The sequence below is a fragment of the Aplysia californica genome, unplaced genomic scaffold (assembly GCF_000002075.1).
Source record: "Aplysia californica isolate F4 #8 unplaced genomic scaffold, AplCal3.0 scaffold00331, whole genome shotgun sequence".
Taxonomy (NCBI): Eukaryota; Metazoa; Mollusca; class Gastropoda; order Aplysiida; family Aplysiidae; genus Aplysia; species Aplysia californica.
The window spans coordinates 608642-636021 of NW_004797601.1; the positions used below are offsets into that span (position 1 = coordinate 608642).

The 27380-nt window shown below is 39.9% G+C and overlaps 1 protein-coding gene across 2 annotated transcripts in view; it reads left to right on the top strand.

The window, feature by feature from the left end:
• The window catches only part of LOC101848833, a 47848-nt gene that overhangs the window by 1819 nt on the left and 18649 nt on the right, over positions 1-27380 (top strand). For both annotated transcript variants that reach the window (XM_035970872.1, XM_005102582.3), the window contains exons 2-14: positions 8367-8503; positions 11009-11103; positions 11723-11802; positions 13131-13188; positions 14013-14214; positions 14826-14948; positions 15556-15668; positions 16767-16824; positions 17105-17231; positions 19100-19326; positions 20370-20418; positions 24430-24585; positions 25957-26100. In XM_035970872.1, coding sequence (XP_035826765.1) covers positions 8367-8503; positions 11009-11103; positions 11723-11802; positions 13131-13188; positions 14013-14214; positions 14826-14948; positions 15556-15668; positions 16767-16824; positions 17105-17231; positions 19100-19326; positions 20370-20418; positions 24430-24585; positions 25957-26100 — 1569 coding nt within the window. The remainder of the gene's footprint in view (positions 1-8366; positions 8504-11008; positions 11104-11722; positions 11803-13130; positions 13189-14012; positions 14215-14825; positions 14949-15555; positions 15669-16766; positions 16825-17104; positions 17232-19099; positions 19327-20369; positions 20419-24429; positions 24586-25956; positions 26101-27380) is intronic.

A 27380-nucleotide genomic window follows, 5' to 3' on the forward strand; every position in this document is an offset into this window, starting at 1 on the left:
ATGACGGCTAGATTGGTTAGCCGTACTTATTCTACATATGATGGCTAGACTGACCATTTAAAAAAATAGGCCTAATGAATTGTAAATATAAATTTTTAGTGTGCAGTACCTTAAGTATTTGTATTTGAGACGAAACCAGGTGCCTTAATGACAGTGCATGTATTTTAAACCTCCTGTTTTCTTAATGTTAATAGGGCCTAAGATTTATAAGTACGGCTAGACTGGCAGTCTAGCCGTACTTAAGTACGGGTAGACAGCCAGGCTAGCCGTACTTAGGGACGGCTAGACTGTCAGGCTAGCCGTACTTAATATTGATGGCTGAATTGTAAATGAAATTTTTAGTTTGCAATGCCTAAATTATTTGTATTTCAGACAAAACCAAAAGGTGCCTTACTGACTTGCATGTATTTGAACCTGAATAATTGCTAGATCTAGATCTAATGAGACCTGTGTACTTAACAGGCTTGAGACACTTGAGTCGATAGGGCCAAACCTAGATCTAAGTACGGCTAGACTCTCAGTCTAGCCACTTCGTTTTTGGAACTGCTGTCTTGCAAATTGGGGCCCATTGTCTGAGACTATGACAGCGGGTATTCCATGTGTCGCTATGATGGAGTTCAGCTTGATGATCACATGTCCACTTGATAGCTCTTCTAGTATCCTTATTTCTGGCCATCGAGAATAGTAATCTGTTACCGCCAGGTAGTTTTTGCCTTTGAGATAGAACAAGTCTGCTGCCACTCGTGACCAGGATCGGTTCGGGAAGGAGGACGGAAGAAGTGGTTCTCTAACGTCCAGTCTCAGTTTAGCATAGATCAGACATTTTTTAATCATGTTTTCAATTTCGCTTGAGATGTTGGGCCTCCAAACTGAGTTCTGCGTCAATGCTCTGCTTTTGGTAAATCCGAGATTACTTTCGTGAAGCCGGTTGAGGATGTCTATTCTCAGGTCTCATGGGATGACGATTCTATCATTGAAAAGAAGGAGGTCGTTTACAATCGTGAAGTGTTGCTGGTTAGACCAATATTGCTTCAGAAGTGTGTTGGCATGCATATATGTCGGCAATCCAATGTCACAGTATTTGCGAACTTCAGCAATTTCCGCATCAGCCTTTTAGTGGAGGATTATTTCGGCTATTTTGTTTGAGGTTGCTGGAAGTGAGTTAAAGGCTTGTTCCTCCATGGCTTGAACCTCTTCATGAAAATAAATGTCTGCTAAATTGGAGTCACTTGACGGAGCTCTTCTTGAAAGAGTGTCAGCTGTGATCTGGCTTTTTCCAGAGACATGAATAACTTCTGGATTGAATCGGGCAAGTCCAAGGCGGAATCTCAGAATGCGTGGTGGGAGCTTGGAGAGCTCTTTAGACATGAAGGGCAACGAGGGGCTTGTGGTCCATTTCAATGGTATACTCCATACCTTGTATATATATTCACTGAATCTTTCGGAAGACCAAGTGGCTGCCAATGCTTCTTTTTCGATCACTGCGTACCGCTTCTCAACCTCCGTCATAGTGCGAGATATGTAACTCAAAGGCTTTCTGGAACCATCAGTTTGGATTTGAACAAGGACAGCTCCTAATCCTCCTTTCGATGCGTCGGCTGCAATGATGGTTTTCAGTTTTGGGGAGTAGTTTGCTAGCACCGGGGTTGTTGTGAGGTGTTCTTTAATAGTTTTGAAGGCATTCACCTGTGGTTGTTCTCTATATCCATTCATTTTCCTTTTTGAGGAGCGAGCGTAGAGGGTCTGTTATCAGGGCTAATCCTGGAGTGAATTTCGTCATCTGATTGACCATGCCAAGGAACCATTGTAAGCCTGGAACATCTTGTGGTTGCGGAAACTCAATGATGGCTTCGACTTTATCTGGGTCAGCATGGATGCCGGAAGCGTCAATGATGTGTCCGAGAAATTTTAGTGAGGACTTGGAAAAATAACACTTTTCATTCAAAATGAGGCCTGCGTCTTGGACACATTTCATCACCTCTCGTACTCGTTTGTCGTGAGTGTCTTTGTCTGGGGCATGTATGATAATGTCGTCGATGTGACATACTGTGCCATCTTGCTCACGAAGAATCTCTGCCATTGTGCGCTGGAAGACCTCTGATGCTGATGAAATTCCAAAGGGTAGCCTATTCATGCACAATCGGCCAATGGAGTCAGGAAGGTAGTGTACTTTCGAGATTCCTCTGATAGCGGAATTTGCCAGAAACCTGATTTTGCATCCAGTTTTGTGAAAAATTTACTGCCTGCGAACTGTGCAAGGTCTTCCTCTACGAACCTCAAAGGATGGACTTCTCGTTTGACGGATTTGTTGAGAGCTGTTAAGTCGACACATATAATATGCGAATTGAACCGTCTTGTTTAGGGACGACTATCATGCCTGCACACCAGTCTGTGGGGTCTGTTACCTTTGAAATAACACCTTGATCCAACATCTGTTCTAGCTGTTTTTTTACCTTAGGCAAGAGGGGGTGGGCTATTTTCCTAGGTGTGTAGATATGCGATGGCTCTATGTTTTCATGCAGTTTGATGGTGTAAGGTTCTTTCAACTTGCCCAGACCTGAAAAAAGTTTGGGAAATTCTCGCTTGGAATCTGGCTTCCGTCCTTCAAGTTCTTGTACTCTAGTGACTAATCCCAACTTGACACATGCATCGCGGCCCAGGAGCGAGTGCTGTTGTCCTTTCACAACATACATTTTCTCTACCACTCTCTTGTCTTTGTAACTCAAAGTCTTTGTTGTGTAGCCTAGAACAGTCAAGTTTTGTCCTCCCGCTGCACAGAGTAGTTTGTCTGTTCGTTTAAGTTCATTGGGGGCAACATTGATGTCTTTTTCACCCATAACTGTAACTGAAGCACCAGTGTCCAACTTGAAAGGGTGTAGATGTCCGTCTTCCTGGATCCCAACTGTCCAATCGCTGTCGTCTGTGAGTTGATACACTTGTCCAAGAAACGCATAAGGAGGTTTATCTTCTGAGCCAGGATGTAAATCCAAGTTGAACTGCTCCTCAGCCACCTGTTTGGACCTGGGCTCTAATCTCTCTGAGGCATGTTTAGTCCCTGAGCGACAACCTTTTGGTAATGTCCGAGTTTGTTGTAGGTGTTGCAACGTGCTGTACGAGCTGGACATTGAGTCCGTGGGTGGCTGGAATAGCCACAAAATCGGCAGGATGAAGTGAGCTTACTAGGTACGTGTTGGTTTTGAGATTGCGTTTGTGCACTGGGACAGGGGCGCTGAGGGTTACGATTCGTAAGTTGTCTTTGATTTTGGTTTCATTTCACTGCATCTATGTCTGCTGTCATGGAGTCCTGAAGGACTTTGCCCTGGGTTGCGGCATCCTCTGCAGAACGGAAGATGTGTATACACTTTTCCAGTGTGATTTGCCTTTCCTTTAGTAAGTCTGTGCGAGCCTGTTGGTCGTCAATGCCCGTGACAATTTTGTCTCGTATCAATGAGTCTCTGCAATCGTTGCAAAAGTTGCAGTTTTAGCAGGTCGTCTAAGATCTGCCAGGAATGTGTCGAAGGTTTCTCCATGTGCTTGGTTTCTCTTATTGAATTTGAAATGTTCGTAAGTTTCATTTTGTTGGCCTATGACGAACTCATCGAATTTTGGATAATTTCTTGAAGTGAGCGGTTGTTTTCACCTGTTGTGAATTGAAACCCATTGTGGATTCGGAGTGCTTTGTCGTCCAAGCTATGGAGAAAGAGTGCAACTTGGAACCTTTGGTCTAAGTTTTCTAAACGTGAGAGGAGGACATATGTATTCCATCTTTGCTTGAATAATTACCAGTTTTCTACTGGATTAGACCCCAGGACCAGTTTGTCCGGTGGTTTGATAGCTGCAATGACCGGTTTCGTGGTCTCCTCTTCGGCCATCTCTGGGCTAGATCTAGATCACACTTTACACACTAATTACCTGGGTTATTAAACAATAAATGTGCTCAGTCCTTCAGAATATCCCTAGATCTTTATTATTTTGTCTAGATGTTGCACGATATGTATAGATTGACATTGATTTTGGGTTCTTAGAGTAAAGGCTGCCGCCATGTTGTGTTTACCTCAAGTCCAGCTCTGGAACTGGAAGTCTCGCCAGCCTCTTTCTGTGGGTTCCCTTGGGTTGCCAAGTTGTCCGTTTGACGTTAGGTGCCAAGGTACACATAATACTACAGGTGTTTTTTGCACGGAAGTGGCTATCCTCACCTGGGGTGAGAATAAAAATACGATCGACCTCTCACCCCGAGTGAGACTTGCCAGCATTAACTATTCTCACCCGGTGTGAAACAAGATCTGTTTTTCCTAATTTCGGACTACTGTCTATCGGTGTGGATGATCAAATTGACAAAAGTTAAGAAAAAATGACGTTATAGCACAAAAGTAAGCTAATTTGATCGTCTACAAAGATGCTATGGCTATTTCACTTTTCGAATCGAGCCGAACTACGCGGGTCACCATTTTGTTTTGTCCGGAAGTTCTCGCAAGATCTACTCCTCCCCTCTCTCTCTCTGAATACTGTCTGTCGATGTGGACGATCAAATTGACCAAAACAAAGATGAAAAATGATGCTAAAACACAAAAGTAAATTAATTTGGTCGTCTACAAAGATGCTACGGCTTTTTAACTTTTCGAAACGAGCCGAACTACGCGGGTCACCATTTTGTTTTGACCGGAAGTTCTCACGCTACTCCTCTCTCTCTCTTTCTCTCTCCACTGCCCACAGTCCACATACAAAATTGCACGCTTTTAGGCTAACAGTAACAGTAGTAACTCAAGAGCACTGGAACATTTGTTCACGGTACAGAATTCTTCAATTCTGTTATCACAGTGTAGAATTCTGTGGTTCAGAGTGAACGCTACTCTGTTTGGCCAAGGCTAACTATAACGGTGAACGCACACCGGGTGAGAATAGCCAAAAGGCGCGCCTGCGCTATCTGGATGAGAATAGAGGTGGCCTTTCTGCAGAACTTCGGCGTACCACTTGGCGGCTGGCAGCCCTAGGTGTGGCCGACAACGAGCCAATGATGCGGCCATCTGACTTAGGTGCGGCTGAATCCATGCCCATTATGCGGCCAGGCCTTAAACAAGCTTCAAACACTTGAAAACATGACAAACAATGAAGGAAATCAATTGTATGTCGCTAGACCCAGGAAGGACTGTAGTTCTTTCTCATTTTCTGGAGCTTCATAGCTTTGATGGCTTCGACCTTTGCAAGGTCAGGCTTGATCTCTTCGCCTGTGCAGATTATGCCGTAGAACTTTATGTGGTTTTCCTTGATTCTGCATTTGTCTTGGTTCAGCTTGAGTCCAGTTTCATGACACCGAAGTATCATGTTTTGTAGGTGTGCTTCATGTTCTTGTGCATTTTTCCCAGTTCCGTTGAAGGTGTCAGGGTATTGGATCATCAGGGAGGCTTTCGGACTTTCTGGAGTTTTGTAAAGGTTGCTTTTGGGGCTAGATCTAGCATTTGCATCATTCTTTGATCTGTCTTGCAACTTCATTTCTAGATTTATGCTGACCAGTCCTAGTTCTCTTAAGGTCAGCAGTCGTAGGATGGCTGGGCCTTTGTCCTCCGTCACATAGAATTTGGCGTTTTCTTCTTTTTCTTTATAGGAGCACTTGATTTTTTGCAGATGCCATATTGTTTGACTTGACTTCCTCCATACGCGGTTATTTTGGTTTTGGATCGACCTAGTTCTGTTGGCTGTCGAATTTCTGGGGGAACATTTCCTTGTATAGTCTCAAGGGCAATGCATTCCCTTGGGATCCAGTGTCGATCTTGACTTTGGGTTTGTAATGTTTTGTATTACCATGTCGTGTTTGTATACACAAGTACAAGGAATGATCGAAAACAGAACACAGCGGATCAGGCACTGAGCTTTAATGGCTCCTGTTGTGGCCGGCACACTCGAAGTGCGAACAGGAATAAAGACAATAGCGAAACTAAAGCGAGACCCTAATTAGGTCACCGGAACAGAGGAAGTAAAACAATGAGGTCGTAAGTACCGTAAACATTAAAATATCATGACAGTTCCCACCCCCAATTATTCTTCGCATCAAACATATATAGATCTAAGAGATCTAGATATATTAGTATAGTAGATCAAGTCTAGAATCTAGATCTAGGCCCAAATAAGAAGGGTGGGAATTACCTAAAAAGCGCCAAACTATCTACTTCAGACTTAACTCTTACCTTTTAACTTCGTTATTCATTATTCATGGTCTTTCTAGTTCATCATATACAGTCTAGATCTAGACGTCTAATTTAGATTTCTATTCATAAATTATTTTCATGATCGGTACTAGTTGTACTTACTTCCTTACTTTCGGCTTCGTTCAGTTGTTGTTTTTGAAGCTATGCTTCAAAATCCAGGCCAGTCTTGGACTTGAGTTTGCTCTGAGTTTAGTTTCTGGATTTACATTTTAAAAACCAGGGTGATCCATAAAAAACGATACGACTAGTTTTGTAAATATCTTCCCCAATACTGAAGTTTTTAGTTTCAGATTTGAGCCTAATATTTGGAAGTCAACAGGAATTTGTCTGATGATATTCATTTTAGATAGAACTAAGTCCATTGAATGGTTTTGCTCTATATGGCGCTTTAAAAAACCCACCTATTTTCAGTCTTGTCCCTATTTCCGTAGCATAACGCACTAGTTCGCATTAGGCCTACCTCTAAAAGTTGCAAAAATCGTGCCATATTGCAAGCTACAGCAGTCTAACAAATCAACAGAAGTCTGCAGATATTATTTTTCCCAAATTTCGATAATGGTTAAGTTTAGTAAAGGCCAGAGAGCTTTTTGTATTGAACATTACCTCTCCACAGACTCACCATCCCTGACATTTCGGCATGGAAAGAATGTTTAGGTGCCCTCAAGACCTTTGGTGTCATGAGTAGAGAAGTTCCGTCATTTTGGATCTATAGCGAATTACAACTAAAAATTTCCTTTAAAATGACCCTTTCAGGTCGAACACGCCCCATGTGCACCCTTTTGAACGCAACAGGGTGACGATTTCAGCGGTTGAGTCCCATGAGACGTCTGTCCATAGACGATCCGCTGCTAGGACTTTCCTATACCTCAATAGATTGCATTCTCATGGCAGATCGTAGCCTATAACTGTACCATTGTCATCTTCGCTAGGCCAAGATGACATGGTTCAGAGCATGACAATGTGTTCATGATTCCTCGATTTTGTCTTGAAAAGCGGGATAATTTCCTCGATGGCATTTGGTTTAGTGCAGAACCCATTTTCACTCTACAGGATATGTTAACTCCAAAAATACTGTCTATTGGGCACCCCACTTCCTATTGTCTCTAGAAGCCACTTCATACTGAATATGTACAGTGCACATGGCTTTAAACACTCATGGTTTAGGAGGTCCTTGTGTTTTGATGCCATTGAAAATTTCGAACAACGCGTTAAAAATCACAAATGTGTCGAGTCCAAAGGAGAGCATGTAGTTCACTGCTTCTAGGAATTCCAGAATGAAATCGTTAGTGTTTTAAAACGCTGTAAAAGAAATTAAATTTTGTTTAAAAGTTACAGGGATGGACAATTAAATGTCAAAGAGAAAATAAACAAAAAGTCAACCAATCTTTTTACGACTTCCTGTCCAAGATTTGAAAAAAATGGTAAGCTTTGCATTTTTTGGTGCTTTTTTCTTCAAGCCATTTCCGTTTTCAAAGTAAGTTTTTTCTTCATGGATTTTATGTCAAACAAATTCCTTTTGAATGAATTATGTATCTTCGAAATTACAGCATTCTAGAACTAATTTAGTTCGAGATGTTCCGAAAAAAAGTTGTAGTTTTTTTGTTGTTGATCACCCTGTATCTTAAGAATCAGGTATTTAAAATAAATTGTGCAAGCAAATTTGGTTACACATGGTCCCACTAAATATGAACTGTGGCAAAAGGTAGATGAACAACAAGGTTGTGAGGTTTACTAAATGTTGTTTAGGCTAATACTGTTTGCTGTGTTCCTTACAATGTTGTTCTGTTCATATTTTGGGAGCCTTTTAATAACAAAAGTGTTCAGAGATTTAAGGGAGGAATTATTCATATTGGTTGAGGTTGGGTTTTCTTTTAAATGTTACACTTTTACTTAAATTTGAAGTGGGAAGATGCAAGGTTGGGGTAAAGAATCATTATGACCTGGCTTATATTTAAAATTCCAACATAATCAGAATTTTATATATATATATATATATATATATAAGAAAAAAAAAGCACTTTTTCAATCCATTTCAGTATCCAGTTCATATTTGCATAATGTTTGAAAAAATGAAAAGGGTATGATAATTTGTAGCTGCTGCCTTGACGTGAAATAAATTTTTTACATGTATCATTCAACTTTTCGTTCATTGATGCTTCTCAGGCAATGCTGCTGTTCACTGTGTAGAAAGTTGTCTCAGTGGACTGCAAGCGTCAGCGGAGAAGTCAGATGCCCCACAGGAGCTTGTCACAAACGTTGAGTGTCTGTGTTTATTCTCTTCTGGAAAAGATTTCTTGAAGGTTTGTTTGACTTTCAGATCATGAATCTCATTGAGTGTATATATGTTACAGTAAGAATACGTACCTAGTGATTACGCGTATTCACTAAATATTTTAGGGAATACACGTAATCCCCGTTTCACTCAGAGGGGTTTCAGGTAAGATTGTACACGAGATCCCAAAAATTAAACCCTATCATTTTACGTCTTCTTACTAATGAGCATTCAGTGAATTCACGTAATAGCCCCACCATTGTACAGTGACCCAGTTTGGTGTGCTTGTTTTGAACCACAAATACTCGTAGTTATAAGTGGGCTTGTTTTGGTCCAGTACTCACCTAGGAGTTCTTGTCAAGGGGTCAGGTGGATATTATTGACATGTAAAGCATGCAGAGTGGATCCAATAGGAAATGGACCATGGTGTACCAGGATCACTTGACGAAGTTTTGCATCCTTCGAGCCTTGACGTAAAGAGCTGCAGAGGTCGCTTTTCATTTACTGGACATTTTTCAACTCATTGGTGCACCAGTTATTCTGCAAAGCGATAACTCACTTCACAGGTCATCACAGAGATGAAGGAAGTTTGGTCAAATCTAAAAATGGTGCATGGTAAGCCTCACCATCCCCAAAGTCAGAGGTCGGTTGAGCGAGCAAATGGTGATATTCAAGATATGCTCATGGCTTGGATGACTGATAATGGCTCACTGGACTGGCCTATGGGCATCAAATTTGTTCAGTTCCCGAATAATAGTTCTCTTTATTCCGGGATAAAGTGCTCTCCATATTCTACAATGTTTGGATGTGAAGCTCGTGTTGGACTTTCTACTTCGTCTTTGCCAGAGGAAATGATTGCTTGGATAGAGACTGAGGAAGATCTTCTTTCTGTCAATGAAAACTCTCTCTCTCCCAAACTGATGGGTCAGCAAACCAGATCCAAGCTACAAGTGACAAAACACCAACAGTTAGTGTGGCAGACGGTGTTCTGCTTCAAGTCCAACTTGAAAGGACACCAGCACAAGACATCGATCTACCCACAGGACCTTCCTTGCCCATATCAACCCCATCAGCCTACGATGTTGACAGTCCTGGTTCTTATGGACAATCGGAAGATCATGTGACGTCTCTCACGCCCTCTCCATCAGACAGTCCTGGTTCCTCTGCTAAAGACCTTAGGGTAGAAGACGCATCAAACAAATAAAAATGCGTCGTCGTGAAGTAGCCAATGCACAAGCTTCTCAAGCAGAAAGAATGGTTAAAAGAGGTCATGAAGATACATGTATGCGAGCTGGTAAACAAGGAGACAACGTTTGTGTGCCAGTTCCACTTGTTGATCGAGGGAGAGGCGATCCTAGAAATATCCTTGGTGTCATAATTGACACATGAGAAGACACAGGCCAATAAAAGATAGCCGTAAAAGCTGTTATTCTCAGTGGTTTGTATTCCAGAAATCAATTCGATCTGTGCCCTGAGCGTCTTCTGAACACTGACGACATAAACACCGAACAAATAGTTTCACTGCGTTCAGCTGTGATTTTTCAATCCTCTTCAGGTGGACAAGGCTTCACAAGATGCAACTGTACACGTGCCAAAAAGTGTAGTTCGAGGCGATGTAAATGCTGTAAAGCAGGGCTTCAGTGTAACTCACACTGTCATAGCAGCCTCAATTGTTGTAGCAAGTGACGACGTTGATGGATTTTAGTCTTAAGTTTTAAACTGAAAACTGAAACAACAACAACAATGGTGTCTGCATTAAAAAAAATTAAATGCGTTGTATTTAGTTTGTGGAGCAGGTGTGTATGTGTGTGTGTGTGTGAGGGAGAGAGAGAGAGAGAGAGAGAGAGAGAGAGAGAGAGAGAGAGAGAGAGAGAGAGAGAGAGAGAGAGAGAGAGAGAGAGAGAGAGAGAGAGAGAGAGAGAGTGAGAGAGAGAGAGAGAGAGATAGAGAGAGAGAGGGGGGGGGGGAGAGAGTTACAGTATCTTTTACCGAACTGACTATTTAAGCAATAAAATTTTGTATGTGCCTGATCAGGGATTACGCGTTTTCACTGAAATATTCAGTGATTACGCATATTCACTAGGTACGTGTTTTTACTGTAACATATATATTATAGCCTATCTATTAATATACTATAATAGGTACATTCGAACCTGCTCTAATGGCCACCTGTTCAAGACAATCACCTGTACAAACTTGCGTTTTCCACCTCCCCATTGCATTTTTTCTTTTAATGACACTGTCCACCTCTCTAAGTAAGTTTAAGGTGACCATTTTTTTCCTTGGCAATAGGTCATCGCCTTTGATAATTTTCACAATATAATATATTTTTTCAATCAAAATGTTGACAGATATTATGAAAATGGTTGTTTGTTAGTAAAATTCATGTGTCTGTTAATTTCAAATTTGCAATGTGTTAGAATGATAACAGTACAGCTATTTCAACGCAAGCAGAGGCTAGTAATGATATTTGAATAGTTCGTTTTTATTATTTTAAAAATAAAGTTTTCGGTTCATTTCTGTCTTTCTCAAGGTTGTTTTGGTCGACAACGATAATCAATGGATCTCTGTGGAACAGCTACAGTCACATCTACGAGAAGATTGCGGTGTGGATGACAGCAAAGAAAGGTAACTTCACAGATTTTTTTTTCCGTTGGTATAAAATATTGTTCTACCTTTACCTCACTGCCAAAAGTCTTGTTTCATTCAAAATCTTTTTTTTTCTTTGACATAATTTTTTTTTCACCTAAAATTACTTCCTTAGATCCTCGTCTTACCAAACGAAATTGGCTAAAATCGTATTTTTCTCAACATGTGACCATAACAAGTAAGACTTGCAGAAGGAAACTACTCGACTCTCTGCGGCTGGTCGTCACTTCATCGTCTGTGGTTTTCGTAGACCCTAGCCAGCATGTGTGCAGTCATAATGTGTGGTTACATAATCATACTACTCAAGTGGGCTCATGTCTTTTCCATTGTCACTTCAATATGATGAGGTCTGAACCACTTTCGATGCATGACCTTTTCTGCTTTTCTTTCTGTTTGTTTGACACACGCCTTATTGTGTTGGAATGCCATTTCTTTCAGTGATTGGAGTAGTCTAATTGAACTGTTAAATAAACCCTAGAATCTCAATGCATTAATGTGATGGGTGATGATAACCATTGGAAGGAACTTTTTCTTGAGCTTTTACATCTGTAAATTTTCATAAGTTTTTCCATCCTTTTGACCTCATAATGTTTTGCAGTTTGTTGTCATCTGAGGAAGACAGGAATAAAGACACTGCGACTGTTCTTCACACTGTCGCTGATTCTCATCCATATTTGGGTAAGATTTTGCAGCTCAATTGTCCTATCCTGTTACGAGAGAACCTGTGGGAACTGTAAATGAAAGTTGCTAATGTTTCAGAATTTTAAAACTTCATTCACTGCAAAATGAGTAAAGGAAGAATTACAGTGGAAACCTGATATAACAGGGATGGTGGGACCAGAGAAAAGTCCTGTTCTATCTGATCCCAGTTAAATCAGAAATGCAAGGGAAGTAAACACTTGTGGACTAATCCTGCTGTATTTATTCATGGGTAGTTTCGCTTGCACACCGCAACCCTCTCTCGTGGCTGTGTGGCAGGCCTGCACATGACACATTACACGTGCGTCTAGCTAGGCGAAGTATGCAGCACACCACAGCCCTCTCTCTTCACCCTCTGCGTGTGCTTGCAGTTGCAGTGGCGTGGCTTGCATGGGCTTTCTCTCTCTCTCTCTCTCTGTGTCTCTGTGTCTCTCTGTCTCTCTGTCTCTCTCTCCCTCCCTCCCCCCCCCCCTCTCTCTCTCTCTCTCTCTCTCTCTCTCTCTCTCTCTCTCTCTCTCTCTCTCTCTCTCTCTCATTCTCTCTCTCTCTCCACTTTGTTATAAGCCTTTGTCCCTGCTATAACCGATTGGGCTCCGATGAGGCCCTGTTATAGCTGATTACTTTTGATAGAGACAAAGAATAGGAAACAACGGGGATTTAAAAATTCCCTGTTATTACCGGGCCTGTTATATCATGGTTTCCACTGTAGATGGTGAAAGGGAAGAACAAAGAAGAGGGAAAGGCCTGTAATTTGTTTAAAGTTTGTGACCTTCCCAGATACAGAGGATGTCATGTTGAGGGAGAAGCATCCGGTCACTTTTCTACTTACTTTTTACTTTTTCTGTCCTTTTATACCATGGGGTGTCATTGTTGGACGTGGTCGAGGTGTGTTGCTTTTTGGATGGTCGTATTGTGCCTTTGAACTTCCCCTTGTCTTGAAGCCATTGAATTTCATATTGCAGGCTTTTGAGCTGGCTGTTTGTGCCCCACTCATGTGTCATTTTTATTTTAGGCTGAATTCATGAAGTGATAGGCAGGATTGTGAACACTCATTTTTTTTTCTTTTTCTAGTCAATTGTTTTCTCTTTAGTTTTTCTAAATATGGAAAATCTAGTAACACAACAACTGCATCTGAGTGTTTCAAATGAGATTGGAGCGTTAAGTGGCAACGGGTTTATGATTATGGGTTGATGCACAGTATGCTTGAAGTAGTAGTTCTACTTGTATATACACTAGTCTCGGTAAAAATGTTTTTTCTTTATGTAATTAGTAAAATTGTAATACATTTTTCCATTTGTCTTAAACAGGGAGCAGTTTACATGTGGTCTTAGTGCTGGACAATGAAGATATTGACAGCCCACAGAGGTAGGCGTTGTGTGTGGTTGGCAGATGCTCAGGTGTGGTTTGCTCCTTCTTTACCTATCGTCCTTATCCCTTCTCCTTCTTTTCTTTGTATGTTACTCTCTAGTAACACCTCTAATCTTCAGCTCTTATATTTATGACTGTATGGTGTTACAAGTGCCGTAAAACTTTTACTTGAACCAAAGGGATTTGTTGCGGCATTGGTGGCCTAGTGGTTAGGCTTTCAGACTGGTAACTGTAAGGTTGTGGGCTCAAATGCCGTCAAATGCCTGATGTTGTGTGCTTGGGAAAAGGCACTTAACTCAGATTTTCTTCTCACTTCACTCAGATGGGAATGGCTTCCAATGTGTAGATAGTGAAATATCTTGTCAGTTTGTTAGCGTTTGAGTGCTTATTCAGCTGCTTGCACTGTATGCTTCTGGGGAAGCTATGAATGTTTCTGAGTATTTTATTTTCTGCTGGGCTAATAATGTAGATTGTGAAGTGCATAGAGCTAGCTGTTGAGTGGAGATATGTACTATACAAATGCTATTTATAATGTCAATCTCTAGTAAGTATTCTAATTTTTGGATGAATTTATTGTGTTGCAAGTGCTGTAAAAGTCTCTATCGTCCTTATCTCTCCTCCTTTTTTTTTTGTGCTTGGTGCTCTCTTGTAGCACGTCTAATTGTCGGCACTTATATAACCTAATTTTGTTGCAAGTGCTGTAAAGCTCTAACTAAAACTAAAACACTTACTAAAATTAAAACTAAAACTAAAACCACTAAAACGAAGGGCATTCGTTTCTCTTTCCCCCCCTCACAATAACTCTATCATGTCTTCCACAGTTTTGTCCCCCTGTCCGGTGCGCTCCTTCGCCTCCACCAGTGGCACAACGCCAGATTCACGTTGTTCAAGCTGGACCCGGAACTGTCGTCGCTGGCTGTCCAGCTCTCCCAAATGACCCAGGCTGTGGTCAGTTCTGACTCTCGGGGCTTCTGTCTGGCCCGTCCCTTCTGGGAGGGAAAAGTGAACGTCATGGACAGGGTGGTGAGTGGGTTGTATGATTTGTGTAGTTCAAAGACACACTTGTCATCGGTCGTATTTTGAAATATACCGAACCCAAAATATTAAATTTTTAAAAATTTCAGTTTCTTAATCTGTGGTATTATTTAGTATTAAATGTATATTGTTGGGAAATATTTTTTTGGGGTTTAGTGAAAGTTTTATGGCACTTGCAACACGATTAGGTAATACAAGTGCCAAGATAGATTTTGTCAAAATTCAAATTTTAAATGTTGAAAAAAGCTGTCCCCGCGTATGCCACAACCTCCCTGTGTCTTCTGTCACCTCTCGGCACCATGGTTCTTTGGTCAGCCTGGTTTCCTTTTTCCTTGTGGATTCTAGCTTAGGGCTTGCTTTGTGACGCTGGCTGTTGGCTTTTAGATCATGTGACTGTTCCTTCAATCCATCAATCAATCAATCCGCCAATCCATCACTCCATCACCATTGTCTTTTAAGGTTTACTTTTTTCATAAGTTGTTGGTGTTCCTTCCTAGTGACAAGAGTTTACGTTTTCTCATTAAAACTTTGTTTCATTTAAAAAAGAAAAAAAAATGGACATCGTTTTTCTCAACACCTTTTTGTGACCTTTTTCTAAGGAGGAGAGAGGTCATGAGCTATATGGCTTCTATCTGATGTGCGAAGACTGGAATGCCTTGCTGGAGCAAAAACTGATGCTTTTTCAACAAGACACCATAGAAAAATGGAAGGGCAAGATCGAGGTACGTCTTTTCAGTGGGCGTCATATAATTTTGTCAGCAATGAAGAGACAGGTGTGTTGTCAACACGAGTATCAGTGTACATTTGTCGTCCACAAATAAAATCATATCCTGGCCATTTCTGGCAACTGTGTTTGTGGGTAAAACTTGAAGCATGTCAACAATCAAGTGGCAATGTGAACTTAGCCTCCTGAAGTAACTTTTTTGGTTAAATGATAATAATAATTATAATAATTGCATTTATCCAATATCCACGCCCCACAGCAAGCACTCTGCGTTTTACGGCTATTATTATCCCAGCAGACCCTAGGACACTCAGAAACATTCTTGACTTCTAGGGATGCATACAGCGCAAACAGCCAGTTAAGCACTAAAACATTAGCAGAAAAGATCTTTGCTGTCTAAGCCGTGTACCCATTCCTATGTGGATTAAGTAAGGAAAATTCATTTAAAGGACTCAATGTCAGGCCCCTGACAGAATTTGAACCTATGACCTTATGAATGAGAGTCAGACGCTTAAACACAAACCGCACCAAACTTCTGATCTCAGTGTATTCTTGTATTTGTCTACATTTTCTTTGGAAAAAAAAAGGAAGTGACTGTTCCACAGGCACAAAAGAGGGATCCCGAGCTTGCAGTATTTGGACGGACCATCGAGGTCCTCCAGGAAGTGGACTTGAGCACACTGCCGTGGATCTTACTGGACTCCTTTGTGTTGGACCTGTATCCTTTGCTCACACAGAAAGTAAAACACAGACCTGACTAGTACTATGAGAAAGTAAAACACAGACCTGAGGAGAACTATGAGAAACTAAAACACAGACCTGACTAGTTCTCTGAGAAAGTAAAACACAGACTTCACTACAACTATGAGAAAGTAAAACACAGACATGACTAGTACTATGAGAAAGTAAAACACAGACCTGACTAGTACTATGAGAAAGTAAAACACAGACCCAAAGAGAACTGTGAGAGACTAGAACACAGACCTGACTAGTTCTCTGAGAAAGTAAAACACAGACTTCACTACAACTATGAGAAAGTAAAACACAGACATGACTAGTACTATGAGAAAGTAAAACACAGACCCAAAGAGAACTGTGAGAGACTAAAACACAGACCTGACTAGTTCTCTGAGAAAGTAAAACACAGACTTCACTACAACTATGAGAAAGTAAAACACAGACCTGACAAGTACTATGAGAAAGTAAAACACAGATCTGACAAGTACTATGAGAAAGTAAAACACAGATCTGACAAGGATTATGAGAAAATCGGAGCTCTCCGATATTTTTTTACACTTCGCAGAACCCTGATTGGATTTGCACCAAATCTGATTTTTTTTTCCTTCAATCAATTCTGTCTCCTTTGGGTGTATGCGACTTATCGTAAATGATGTGAAAATACACATTTTTAATTACATAATTTGTTTACAATGTTTGCACAAATTATCATGAACATTGTGAAAATACACATTTTTATTTGCACAATTTGGTTAATTTTCCACTCTTGGTTTGTTAAATAATCTGAATCTACTGGAGCTCTTGGGAGTCTGATTTTTTTCCTCAAACTCCAATTTCATTTTTAGAGGATTTTATTTTTGACAGGCATTTCACAGAACTTTGGATTGTTTGGTGAATTTTCATGGCTCTCCACTCCCTAGACAAGGAGGGTGTTGTGGCCAATATTGAAGTTCTGCCTACTTTTTATAGAGAGTTTTTAGTCTGCAAAGATAAATGAGAGGGGTGGGGAATTCACTGTTCTCACCTATGTGCCATCTTTTCCCTGATCTTCATCGTATTGCTTCCTGATTATTCCAAGACACGTGTTCAGCGGCGGCAGCTCAGCGTTTCACGACCACGTACAGGAACTGACTCAGGTAACGTCACTTCTCTCTTCCTTTCTTCACCTCATGCTCTCTCTTTCTCCCTTCACCTCGTGTTCTCTCTTTCCCTCTTCACCTCAAGCTCTCTCTCTTTCCCTCTTCACCTGATACTTTCTCTTTCCCTCAGTCACTCAGTCTCTATGTATCGTTCTGACTGTTCTGTCTCTGTCTCTCTCTCACTCTATTGCCCATTTATCATTGGCCAGATGTCTTCTAAACATGACTGAGCTCAAGTGTAACGTTTCTCTAAATTAATTTCTGAAATCATTTCCAGACTGGCTTGCTGGCCCGGCTCCGCATGTACCCCGACAGACGCCGTGTCCCCAGCTGTGGGGAGCTCGACTTCATCAACTCATCCGCCTGGAAGGAGAGGATCCTGAGTGACTATCAAAACTCTCAAGGTCAGGGGTCGGCTTGTGCAGGATATAGGCAAAGAAACTCAACTTTTCCTCACAAAGACAGAGAAACTCAACACCTCCTCACAAAGACAGAGAAACTCAACTTTTTCTCACAAACTTGCACAGTTTATAAGCCTTTTCTTCTATCTTTAATCTATTCATTACGGAGACGTTTCCGTCATTGTTTGTGCAATAGAAGTTAAAGCAATGCCAAACTACCATTTCCCTTGTTGAAGAATAATCAACAACACAAGCTGTCATTACATCTCGTAAACACCAGCAGAAACGAACAAATTAATAGGTCTACACATGAGTGAACAATGTACTAGAGATTTAAAAATATGGATGACCAGCAATAAATTGAAACTAAATGATGACAAAATGGAAATAATGTTGAGTGGAAATACAAAAGCCTTTAAAAATCTCCCAGAACTACAAATTGATATTAATAACCATACCTTTCGTTCATAAAGAAGTCTTAAAAATCTAGGGGTTCAGTTGGATTATGATATGTCTTATGTCCTCCTAAATTAGCCATCTCAGCAAAAGTATTTACTTTCAGCTTAAGAAAATTGACAGTGTAAGAAATTATTTAACTAAAGCAGCAGCTAAGACACTTGTAACAACACTCATTTTATTGAAGTTAGATTACTGTAATGTTATTTTGTCCGGTTTGACAGCCGAAAAACTATCAAAGTTACAAGTACTCCAAAATCAAGCAGCAGAATTGATAATGAAACAAAAGAAATCAGCTCATGTAACACCAATTCTGAAAGAACTGCACTGGCTGCCAATAAAAGAAAGGATCAAATACAAAACTGCCGTTCTCTGTTTTAAATGTATAAATGATAGCGCACCCTTTTATCTTAAAACATTCCTGGAATTATATCATCCACCTAGAGCCCTTAGATCAGCCTCAGAGAATCTAATTCTTAAAACTCCAAAACAAAATTACAAAACATACGGCGAGCGTTCCTTTTTGTTCTTTGGTCCCCAGGTATGGAACGAACTCCCATATAAAATAAGATCTGCCCCAACAATTTCCATTTTCAAAAATCAGCTGAAGCATTTTTTATTCACCAAAGCATACCTGTCATAATGATGTACTGCGATATAATTATATATATATATATGCATGTGTATGCCTGACTGTGAGACTGAAGAAATAGCGCGTGAGAATGAGAGAGAGAAAGAGAGAGATAGAGAGAGAAGAGATAGAGAGAGAGGGAGAGAGAAAGAGAGAGAGAGGGAGAGAGAAAGAGAGAGAGAAAGAGAGAGAGAGAGAGAGAGAGAGAGAGAGAGAGAGAATAGAACGAATGTTTTAATGAATGTTTCTAGTTACTCACGTTTCAACTTTATTGTGACCGTTCATGAATTTTTATTGCATTGTATATTTTTGGTGAACACATTTCCAACCTCACTGCGAGACTGTTTTTCTCATATAAATTTTTACACATATGCATTTATATTATATGTATAATACTTTGTTTTACGTGCACGCATGTCAATTAATTTTTAAGATGTGATGTCTTTTTTGTTGTAATGCGCATTGAGCATCTTTTAGAAAATGAAAATGCGCAGTATAAATGCTATTTATTATTATTATTATTATTATTATTATTATGAGCGAAGAGGTTAACCCTATTACTGGAGTGTGCCAGTTACATCAGCACTTTCTCCTTGGTCAATCTGTTAGTGTTGATCTGGTTGAGATCAAGACTTTCGTAAGTAAATGTGTCTTATTTGTATGTAAATGTGTCTTATTTCTAGCTCTGGTTAGTTTGATGGAAAGAAATGTAACATTTTATTTGCTGTGACCTTGTATCATCAGAAAAAATTGTACATGTGACCAGTTTTTTTTATGTCCGCAGAACCGATGGAACAAAGCGTCCTGGATGACGTTCACTTCCTGTACTTTGTGATGCTGCCCGGCGCTGACAGTGGCTCAGTTGTGGCCAGAGTGCTTCTCTCCCCTCCTGAGATGAACGTGGAGCTGGTCGCTCTGATCCAGGATCATGAAATATTCCATGATCCAAGTGCAAGGCATGAGGAGTTTCCCTTGAACGATTCGCTGTTGGGAGACTGTGCTGTCTTGGAGGTTAGGCCTCAAGAAAAATGTCAGCTTCTTAGATTTTGTTGTTTATTGTGAGCGTCTGATTTCACCATGATGCCTTTCCCTGTACTGCTTTGTGGCCTTGAGTTGAAATCACGGCTCGTCAAAATAATGAAAGGGAAGAAACTAACATTTTTCTGCCTGTTGGGCAATTGCAATGTTATTTTTTATTTTTGAGTTAATACCTTTTATGTTCTTTTAAACACATTTTTATGTGGATTTTAATGAAAAACATTGATTGACGGCACAAAAAATATAAATTTACTGTTGCCAAGGACACTCAAGCATTAGAAGTCATCAAACTTTGGCAGCCATTTCCTCGCTAATTTTACCTCTGACACCAGGCGACCCTCCCACGCCCTTCAATGGCAAATATCTCAACTTCTATTCAAGATAGATGGGTATTTTGTCCTTCAAAAGCAAGATAAATGACCAAGCTTTAAGATTATACCAATGATTCCATATTCCCAAAAATTGGCGAGCGTCTGATTCCACCATGCTGTGACACAAATTGTAGAAAACGTTGGAGATATGACAGTTGGTAGTTGGTGACTGCTCTGGCGTGGTTTGTTCCTTCTTTCTTATTGAACAGCTATTATTTTTATTTCTACTCTTTTTTTTTCTATCATGTATGTTACTTTCCATAGTTGCTCCAGGTTTTTACTTTATGCTTATCAACATTGGACTTTGGTCACAAGCCTTTTTGTGATGTGGTAGGTTATGGTTGTTGTGGTATGTGAACGGGTTTTTGATTTTCATAAGAATGTGTGTTAAATGGTGTTTTTATCGTTCTTTTTTTGGGGGGGAGTCTTTAAAAAAAATGTAAGTTGGGGGGGGGGGGGTGAACCTGAGCAGAGTATATGATGGCTGCCTGCCCCTGTCTTGTTTTTTTTTCATTGATGAATAGTACATATTGTCTGTAAAGGTTCATTTTTTGTCTTTGCTCTCAATTTGTAATTTTACTCTAGTATTGTGTAGTTCTTCTTGTGTTTTTGTACACAGTATCACATTTGACTATTTTTTAACAGAGCGAAAAAGTTCATCATATGATCAGAGCACTTTCAACTCCACTTCAAGGTAAGTGAATATTTCATATGTGTACATTGCCTGTACGCAGAATTATGTTTCAAGACAAGAACACCCCCCCCCCCCCCCAAAAAAAAACAACCTAATGTTTTATACAGGGCACATATTCTTGTCTTTGTAATCTGAAATGACTGGACTGCATATGAAGACTCCACTGAAAAAACGGGCAAAGTCACAAACTGGAAATTGTGAGGGTGTCAATTTTAAAAGCATGTGGACTCATAACTTCATATTCGTTTGATTGGTGGTTTATTTTATATGTTTGTTGGATGGTAATCTAACAGCAATAATAGACCATCAGCTGAACAGAAATACAGTTATGAGTCAACAAGCGTTCAAAATTTGTACCCTCGCGATTTTCAGTTTGTGACTATGCCCGTTTTTTTCAGTGGACTCCTCATATTTTGTTACATTATAATGACACTGTTTAAGACGTCCTGCTGTCTATGTGCCAGTCACTTTTCTCCTGGACAATTGGTGGCTGTCTTAGACAATATCGACTGTACTTTCTGCTCTGGATGTTTATTCTGCTCCCTCCCCTCCCCTGCTTCCTTCCACCGCTGTCTTTCAAAGGTGAGAGATACCAGACCAGACCATCAATGATTTATTTAAAGAAACACCAGCCATCCATGTCCAGGTGCTGTTTTAGCCTCTTTTTCCTGTATTCGGATTAATAATATCTTTTTGCCAATTTATTGGTTCCGCTTCTATGTACCCCATATCTATGGTTCTCAACTTGGAAATTGCCTATAATTCGCTGTAATTGCCTCCCCCCCCCTCCCCCACTCCCTCTCATCAAACCCCCCCCCCCCCCCCTCATAGTGTCATCATTTATGTTACCGTCTATTTTTATCGATATCACGTTTATGGATTAAGGGCAGTATTAATGATAATCAAGAAGAAAAGAAAAAAAAACATCAATTAAATAATAAATAAATAAATACATACATACATACATAAATAATAAATAAATAGATAATGTTAATGATTATCATAAAACAAATATTGATAATGAGAAGAAGAAGAAGAAGAAGAAAAAAAAAAGAAGAAGAAGAAACACGGCCATAACATCAATATAAAAAACAATAATACTAACAATAGAATTCATTTGAGTAAAATAATGAAATAGTATTAAAATAAAAAATGGAGCAATATTATTATAAATCAAAATTTCTAAAAGGACACTACTTGGAAACCGCCGATTGTATGGGATCAGATACCTTGTATGAATACGTTAAATTAGGTAATTCAATCCATACAATTTGAGGTTATATGTTCAGATCACCATTCTTTTTTTTTTTCAAGAGGAAAGCAGATGTCTATTCTCATTTTGTGTTTGGTCATTCTATTGAGTAAATGGTGAAGAAATGTCACATTTGTCTTTTATATGTAATACGTAGCTCAAGTTGAGACTGGTGAGGCCACCTTAGTTGACAATACGGTTCAACCAGATAGGGTCGAGATCCTGAAATGTCTTTCTCGCCTACTGATTGAGGAGGAAGATAGGGAGGCATAGGCCAGTACTGCCATGGAGAGGATGATGCTTTTGGGAATAAAAAAAGGAAGCGGAAAATCTGGCATCCTTGCAGGAAAGAACAGAAGAACGTTCAACCAGATGTGCACTGGCACAATCAGTAGAAGGACCCTCGGCAACATTTTGGAGAGAGCAACGGAGCATCAATGGACATGTCCGGAGTGCAGGGATGTTGCTTCCTGGAACAAGAACAAGAAGAAGTTGAGACATTTTTCGCACTTTGTCTCATTGATGCCATTAACTCTTTCGCTACGTATTACTTTCGGCATGTGGACAAATTTTTTTCGGGAGGGCGAAATGAGATGATGACTAGTGTGCAGTTCAAAGGTCTTTGGGGCCTCAAATTCAAATAAATATCAACATATTATGTATCAAAATTTTCAGTCGGGTGTGTAGAGTACATCTGTAATGTTTATTTGTGTATTTTTCAACTTTGGTTCCTGTGAGAGGCGATAATGCAACACAATTTTACTTGGATGGAGATAAAATTGAAAATACAAAATTAATAATCTTTGGTGAAACTCAAAAAATATGTTTGCACCTTGTCAAATGATACGTTAAAATAACCATAAATGAATATAGAAATGGAAAATATTGAAAAATTTGCAGTTATTTACATACATTCCTTAAAATTTGTACATTTGGATCACAACATCCCATATTGAAAAAAATTAATTTTTTAAATGATCTTGAAAAAAGAACAAGATGCATTCACAAACAGAAAAAAACATTCGCATCTTATATGGAATTTTTCAGAACTTCATTTAGAATGAACCTATACATGTCTTGAGTGATAGTGGTACTTTTTGTGTAATTTCACCCAAAAGTAGTGATTTGGGGGAGAAAAAAATATTTTGACAACTTAGATCTAGACCTAGATCTAGATCTAGAACTCAAAAATATTGATTTCTCAATAACAGTGCACTGGCAATTTGAGTCCAATTGTATCAATATTATAAAGAAGAGTCCTATATTCTTCAGTGAGCAAAATAATGATACATTTTGTTGCCTAAAAGAACTAAAACTGGTGTGTGGGCTATAATTTGGGCATCGTTATAAAACAAAGTCGAATAGACGACGAAATCGCGTTTCAAAACTGAATCTAAACTTCCGATTTTTGGTGGAAACGCTGGACCGGAAGTCAATGTTATATTATAACCTTTATTTTAACATGGATATGTGGATTGGATTAAAATCTAAGCTAGAATTATAGGTCGGTTCTCGAGCCGTCGGGGGGCGGCTTGGCGTATGGAAGACACTTTTGCCGCGCCCCTGCCCATGACTTGGTGTAGAGAATGAGTTAAAAAAGATAACCGAACGAGAGGCTGTTGGAAGCTAAATGTTGAATGAGATTTGGATACAAATATATGAGCCTTAAAACTTACTGAGCAAATGTGTCTTATACTAAAAGCATTCTTATCCAATTATTTTGTTGCTGTCCTTCTAGATTGTAGCATGTCAAAATTTATAAATAATGAAAATCAATGATATTGTAGAGTTTGATGAGGTGCTTCGATTGGTCTTTGTCTCATTCCTGTTCTTAAAATAATGATGGATTTAGAGGTATTGAATTAAATATTGTATCTTATTATATATTATACTAAGATTATTTTTTCTTTGAAATGAAACAGCTTTTTGCTTCTCCTGAATTGTATTTTGACATATCTACAATAATGAATGATGGCTACAATATGAGCTTAAAAGTTACAAACAAATATGTCTTATTTTGAAAGCTTTCTTTCCCAATTATTTGCGTACCGTTGAGGGCATAGTACTGTCCCCGCTGAATTATGCAGATTTAGATGGCCAAATTATGCAAGACAAATGCAAAATTATGCAAAAATTATGCAAGTTACCTTAACGCCATTCACGACATGCTTTGCACTTTTTCAACAAGAATTTTCATGTTTTATGTACAGAAGAATTGAAAACAGAGCATATCAGTATCAGTAAATTTTTTATGTATTTGGAAAAAAACAAAACACATCAGTCAGAAAAAAAAACCAACCCCAAAAATATAATCTCTGTAACTTTCAGTCAGCTGCGCAGAGGAAGAAAAATGGGGGAAAAAAAAGGCATCTGGACCTCTGATGCTGGCACATCACTAAAACCAGGGACACTTGTCAAACATGAAACATTAGCAGACATGAGAACAACTTTTGATGGATTGAAAAAATTGAACATGCTCAAAGAACATAATCCCTAACCAACCCTAAACCCTCAAAATCTTTTAACAAGGGAAGTAACCAACTTGTCACTTATGAGACTTATTAATGTGATTACTTCCCTTTAGTCACATTACGAGGCGTTTGTTTTGTGAAAAATGCAAAAGAAAAAAAAAAAGTGAGGAATCCAAAATAATGCAAATGTTGCAGAATTATGCGAAAAAACGCGGCTCGGCCGTGGCCGCACAATCGCATAATCTAACGGGGACAGATAGTAATAATGGGCAGGTTTCCTTGTTACAGATGAGGAGCCTGGAGGAAAGGAAGAGCAAAAACGTGTACAGTCGGCTCATGAAGATATTTTCAGGCAAGCCAGAGAAGGATGCAGCACACTGAGAGAATACATGACCAAGCAGAGCGTTGATGGCTCTGTACCTCTTGACGTACAGTGGATTCCAGGTTGGTATTTATTTGTTGTTTTTTTTGTTAAGTATTTTAAGGGGGCTCTCGTGGCCTAGAGGTTAAGGTGTTGGCCTCTCATTCAAAGGTCTCGGGCCCTCCGAGATTTTTCGCCCTTGTCCGAGAAGGCTAGGTGTAGATCTTTCCTACCAGAAGATCAGGGGTGTGGCAGAAAGACAGCAGTAAGGAGGAGCCAAGGGGTAGCAGTAGAAAGGCTGCAGAAAGAGTCAGGAGCCCAGAGGAGGGGGCAAAGGAGGTGAGGGGGTGGGGGGCAGAAAGTGGAAATGAAAACAGAAAACAGAACATTGCTAGAGAGCAGGAAAGGAGGGGAAAGGAGACAATTTTAGAGAAGAAAATTTTTCGGTCGCTACCCGGATTCGAACCCACGACCTTTGAAGGAGAGGCGAGCACCTTAAACTCTAGGCCACGAGAGCTCCCTTTCCAGGTTGGAGGAAGACATTGTTTGTAGACTTGTCAATTGTCCAGGATTTCCCAAGACTGTCCCGGATTAATTTGATTTAATTTCTATGTATACCTGCCTGTGTTTTATAGGTCCTGCACAGCCCCCAAAAAGTTCCCTCTGGAACAATAAAGCCTTATCTCTTATCTCTCTTATCTCTGATTTGGCACTTGAGACTTTGGGAGGACATTAAAATTTATGTCCTACACTGCCTTAAAACCAGTCCTAGCTGATGGAATGTTGTTCATTGTTGTGTAATCTTATGTTATAAGATTGGATGTCCCTGATTGGGGTTAGAAAAAGTTGGCAAGTCTGAGGTTGTCATCTTTAGACAGAAGTTTTGAAATAAGACCAGATGGCGTTGATGGCAGTTGGCCCTACTTCAGAGAAGTTTGGATAATGGATTCTCTTCACAGATGAAAAATATGTTTGTTATCTCTTACTCTTTAAGACCACACGGCATAGGTGTTTTAGGACTGACCGGATTTACTTACATTTTTTTTTTCAAGACGACCATACAGATGTGGAATGGAGTAATAGTCTTGCGTTGATAGACTTGTGCAAAGCTCTTCAGGATACCATAGCTTCCTTCCCTTCATACGCACACCACAACAGGTTCAGAACAGAAGTCCGTATTTTTATTTTCATAAGATGTTTACCTTGGCTGCACCTTTCTTTCACCAGTGTCTTGGAATCAATGAACTCCTGCGGAACTCACAAAATTTAGGGCACACCCAGTTTGGAAAGAAAGTACCTAATCTAGAAGAAGATCACCCTGTTTGGAAAGTACCTAATATAGAGGCAAGAGACAAAAATATGCCTATGTTGATGTTGATGTTCTGTTGTGATTTTTCTGTAGGGTCATGACAAAAACATGCCTATATTGATGTTCTGTTGTGGTTTTTCCATAGAGTCATCGCGTGACCTGTCAGTTCTCCCGGAGAGACGTGCCCTGGAGGCTGCGGAAGTCGCCTCGAGAAAGTTGCGGAGTTTCCTGTCCATGGACAGCCACCCCGCGGCCTCGCCGATTTGTGCTTTCAAGGAAGAGAAGAGCTGTGAGTAGACTGACTGATTGGTAATGACAGAATGTTTGGTTGGTTGGTGGGTGCTATGTAGTTTGCTCCTTTTTTCCTATAAAACATCTATAACCTTGATCTCTCATCCTTCTTTTCTCTGTATATTACTCTCTAGTATCTCCCTTAACACATTACACCCTAACTCGCCCGAGAATTTCCTTACGTGCTCCACCCTAACTTGCCTTGTCGAGACTCCGGGGCTGAGATTTTGATTTGCATAGTTATTGGAAAATGTTTTTTCTTCCGTTTGATACCGAAATGGTTAGTTGGGCCCATCATCAAGACCCGTCAGTGGAACTTTCAAACGCTCATTCGCAACACGTGACACGACCTCGTACGTGTGATTAGCGCGTATGTCGGAGACCGTCGGCTGTCGGGGTCAGCAAAGTTCATTCACGCCGGTCGCATTGGTCGGGGTGTTTTTCGAGACTTAACCAGGACGACCGGGGGGAGCGAGTGGGGGTATTGTTTTGACACTTGGGCTTAAAGTGCGTGCCATGATACAAGTAGAACCTACTTATTGAGGATAAAGGAATAAGAAAAAAGAAATAAATGAACAACCTTGGCGCAATCTTTTTTCAGGGGGGAGGGGGGGGTGCCTTGAGTGTATATGCGATGGAAGTCAAACGTTGTTACTATATATGAAAACATGGGCTTTTTGCATGGATGATTAGAGTTATGTGTCAGCTATTTTCAAGACTACGAGAGTTTCAGCTTTACTGAAATTTGCGCTCCCCCACTCTATCCCACTCCGACTCAAGTAATGTTGTCTTTCAGTTTTCCCTCTATTTAGTGGCCCAAACATGAACTTATTCCTGCAAAAGTTTTCTCTTGCATATTTTCCTCATAAAAGGGAACCAGGATCCCCCTTCCCCTGTACCCCTTATGACTGATTTGCCGTTGATCCTGATATTTTTCACCTGATCCTGATTTTTTAAACTCTAAAATCCTGATTTTTAGATTTCATAGAGTGGCAGGTCTGTATCCATATATATATATATATATATATATATATATACATACATATATATATATATATATTAAGGAGAGAAGTGGGCCGTCTTAGGCAGGACTGATTAAGATAAAGAAAACAAACCCTTCCTTTCTTAGGTTGCCGCATTGTTGTTGTTGTTATAGTTGTTGTTTATAGTTGTTGTTTATAGTTGTTGTTGTTGATGCTTTCGCTGGGTTTTTTTTTTCTTCTTTTTAAAAATTTTGTTGCTGCTTTTGTGCAGGGATGACAATAAAACAAAATGTGT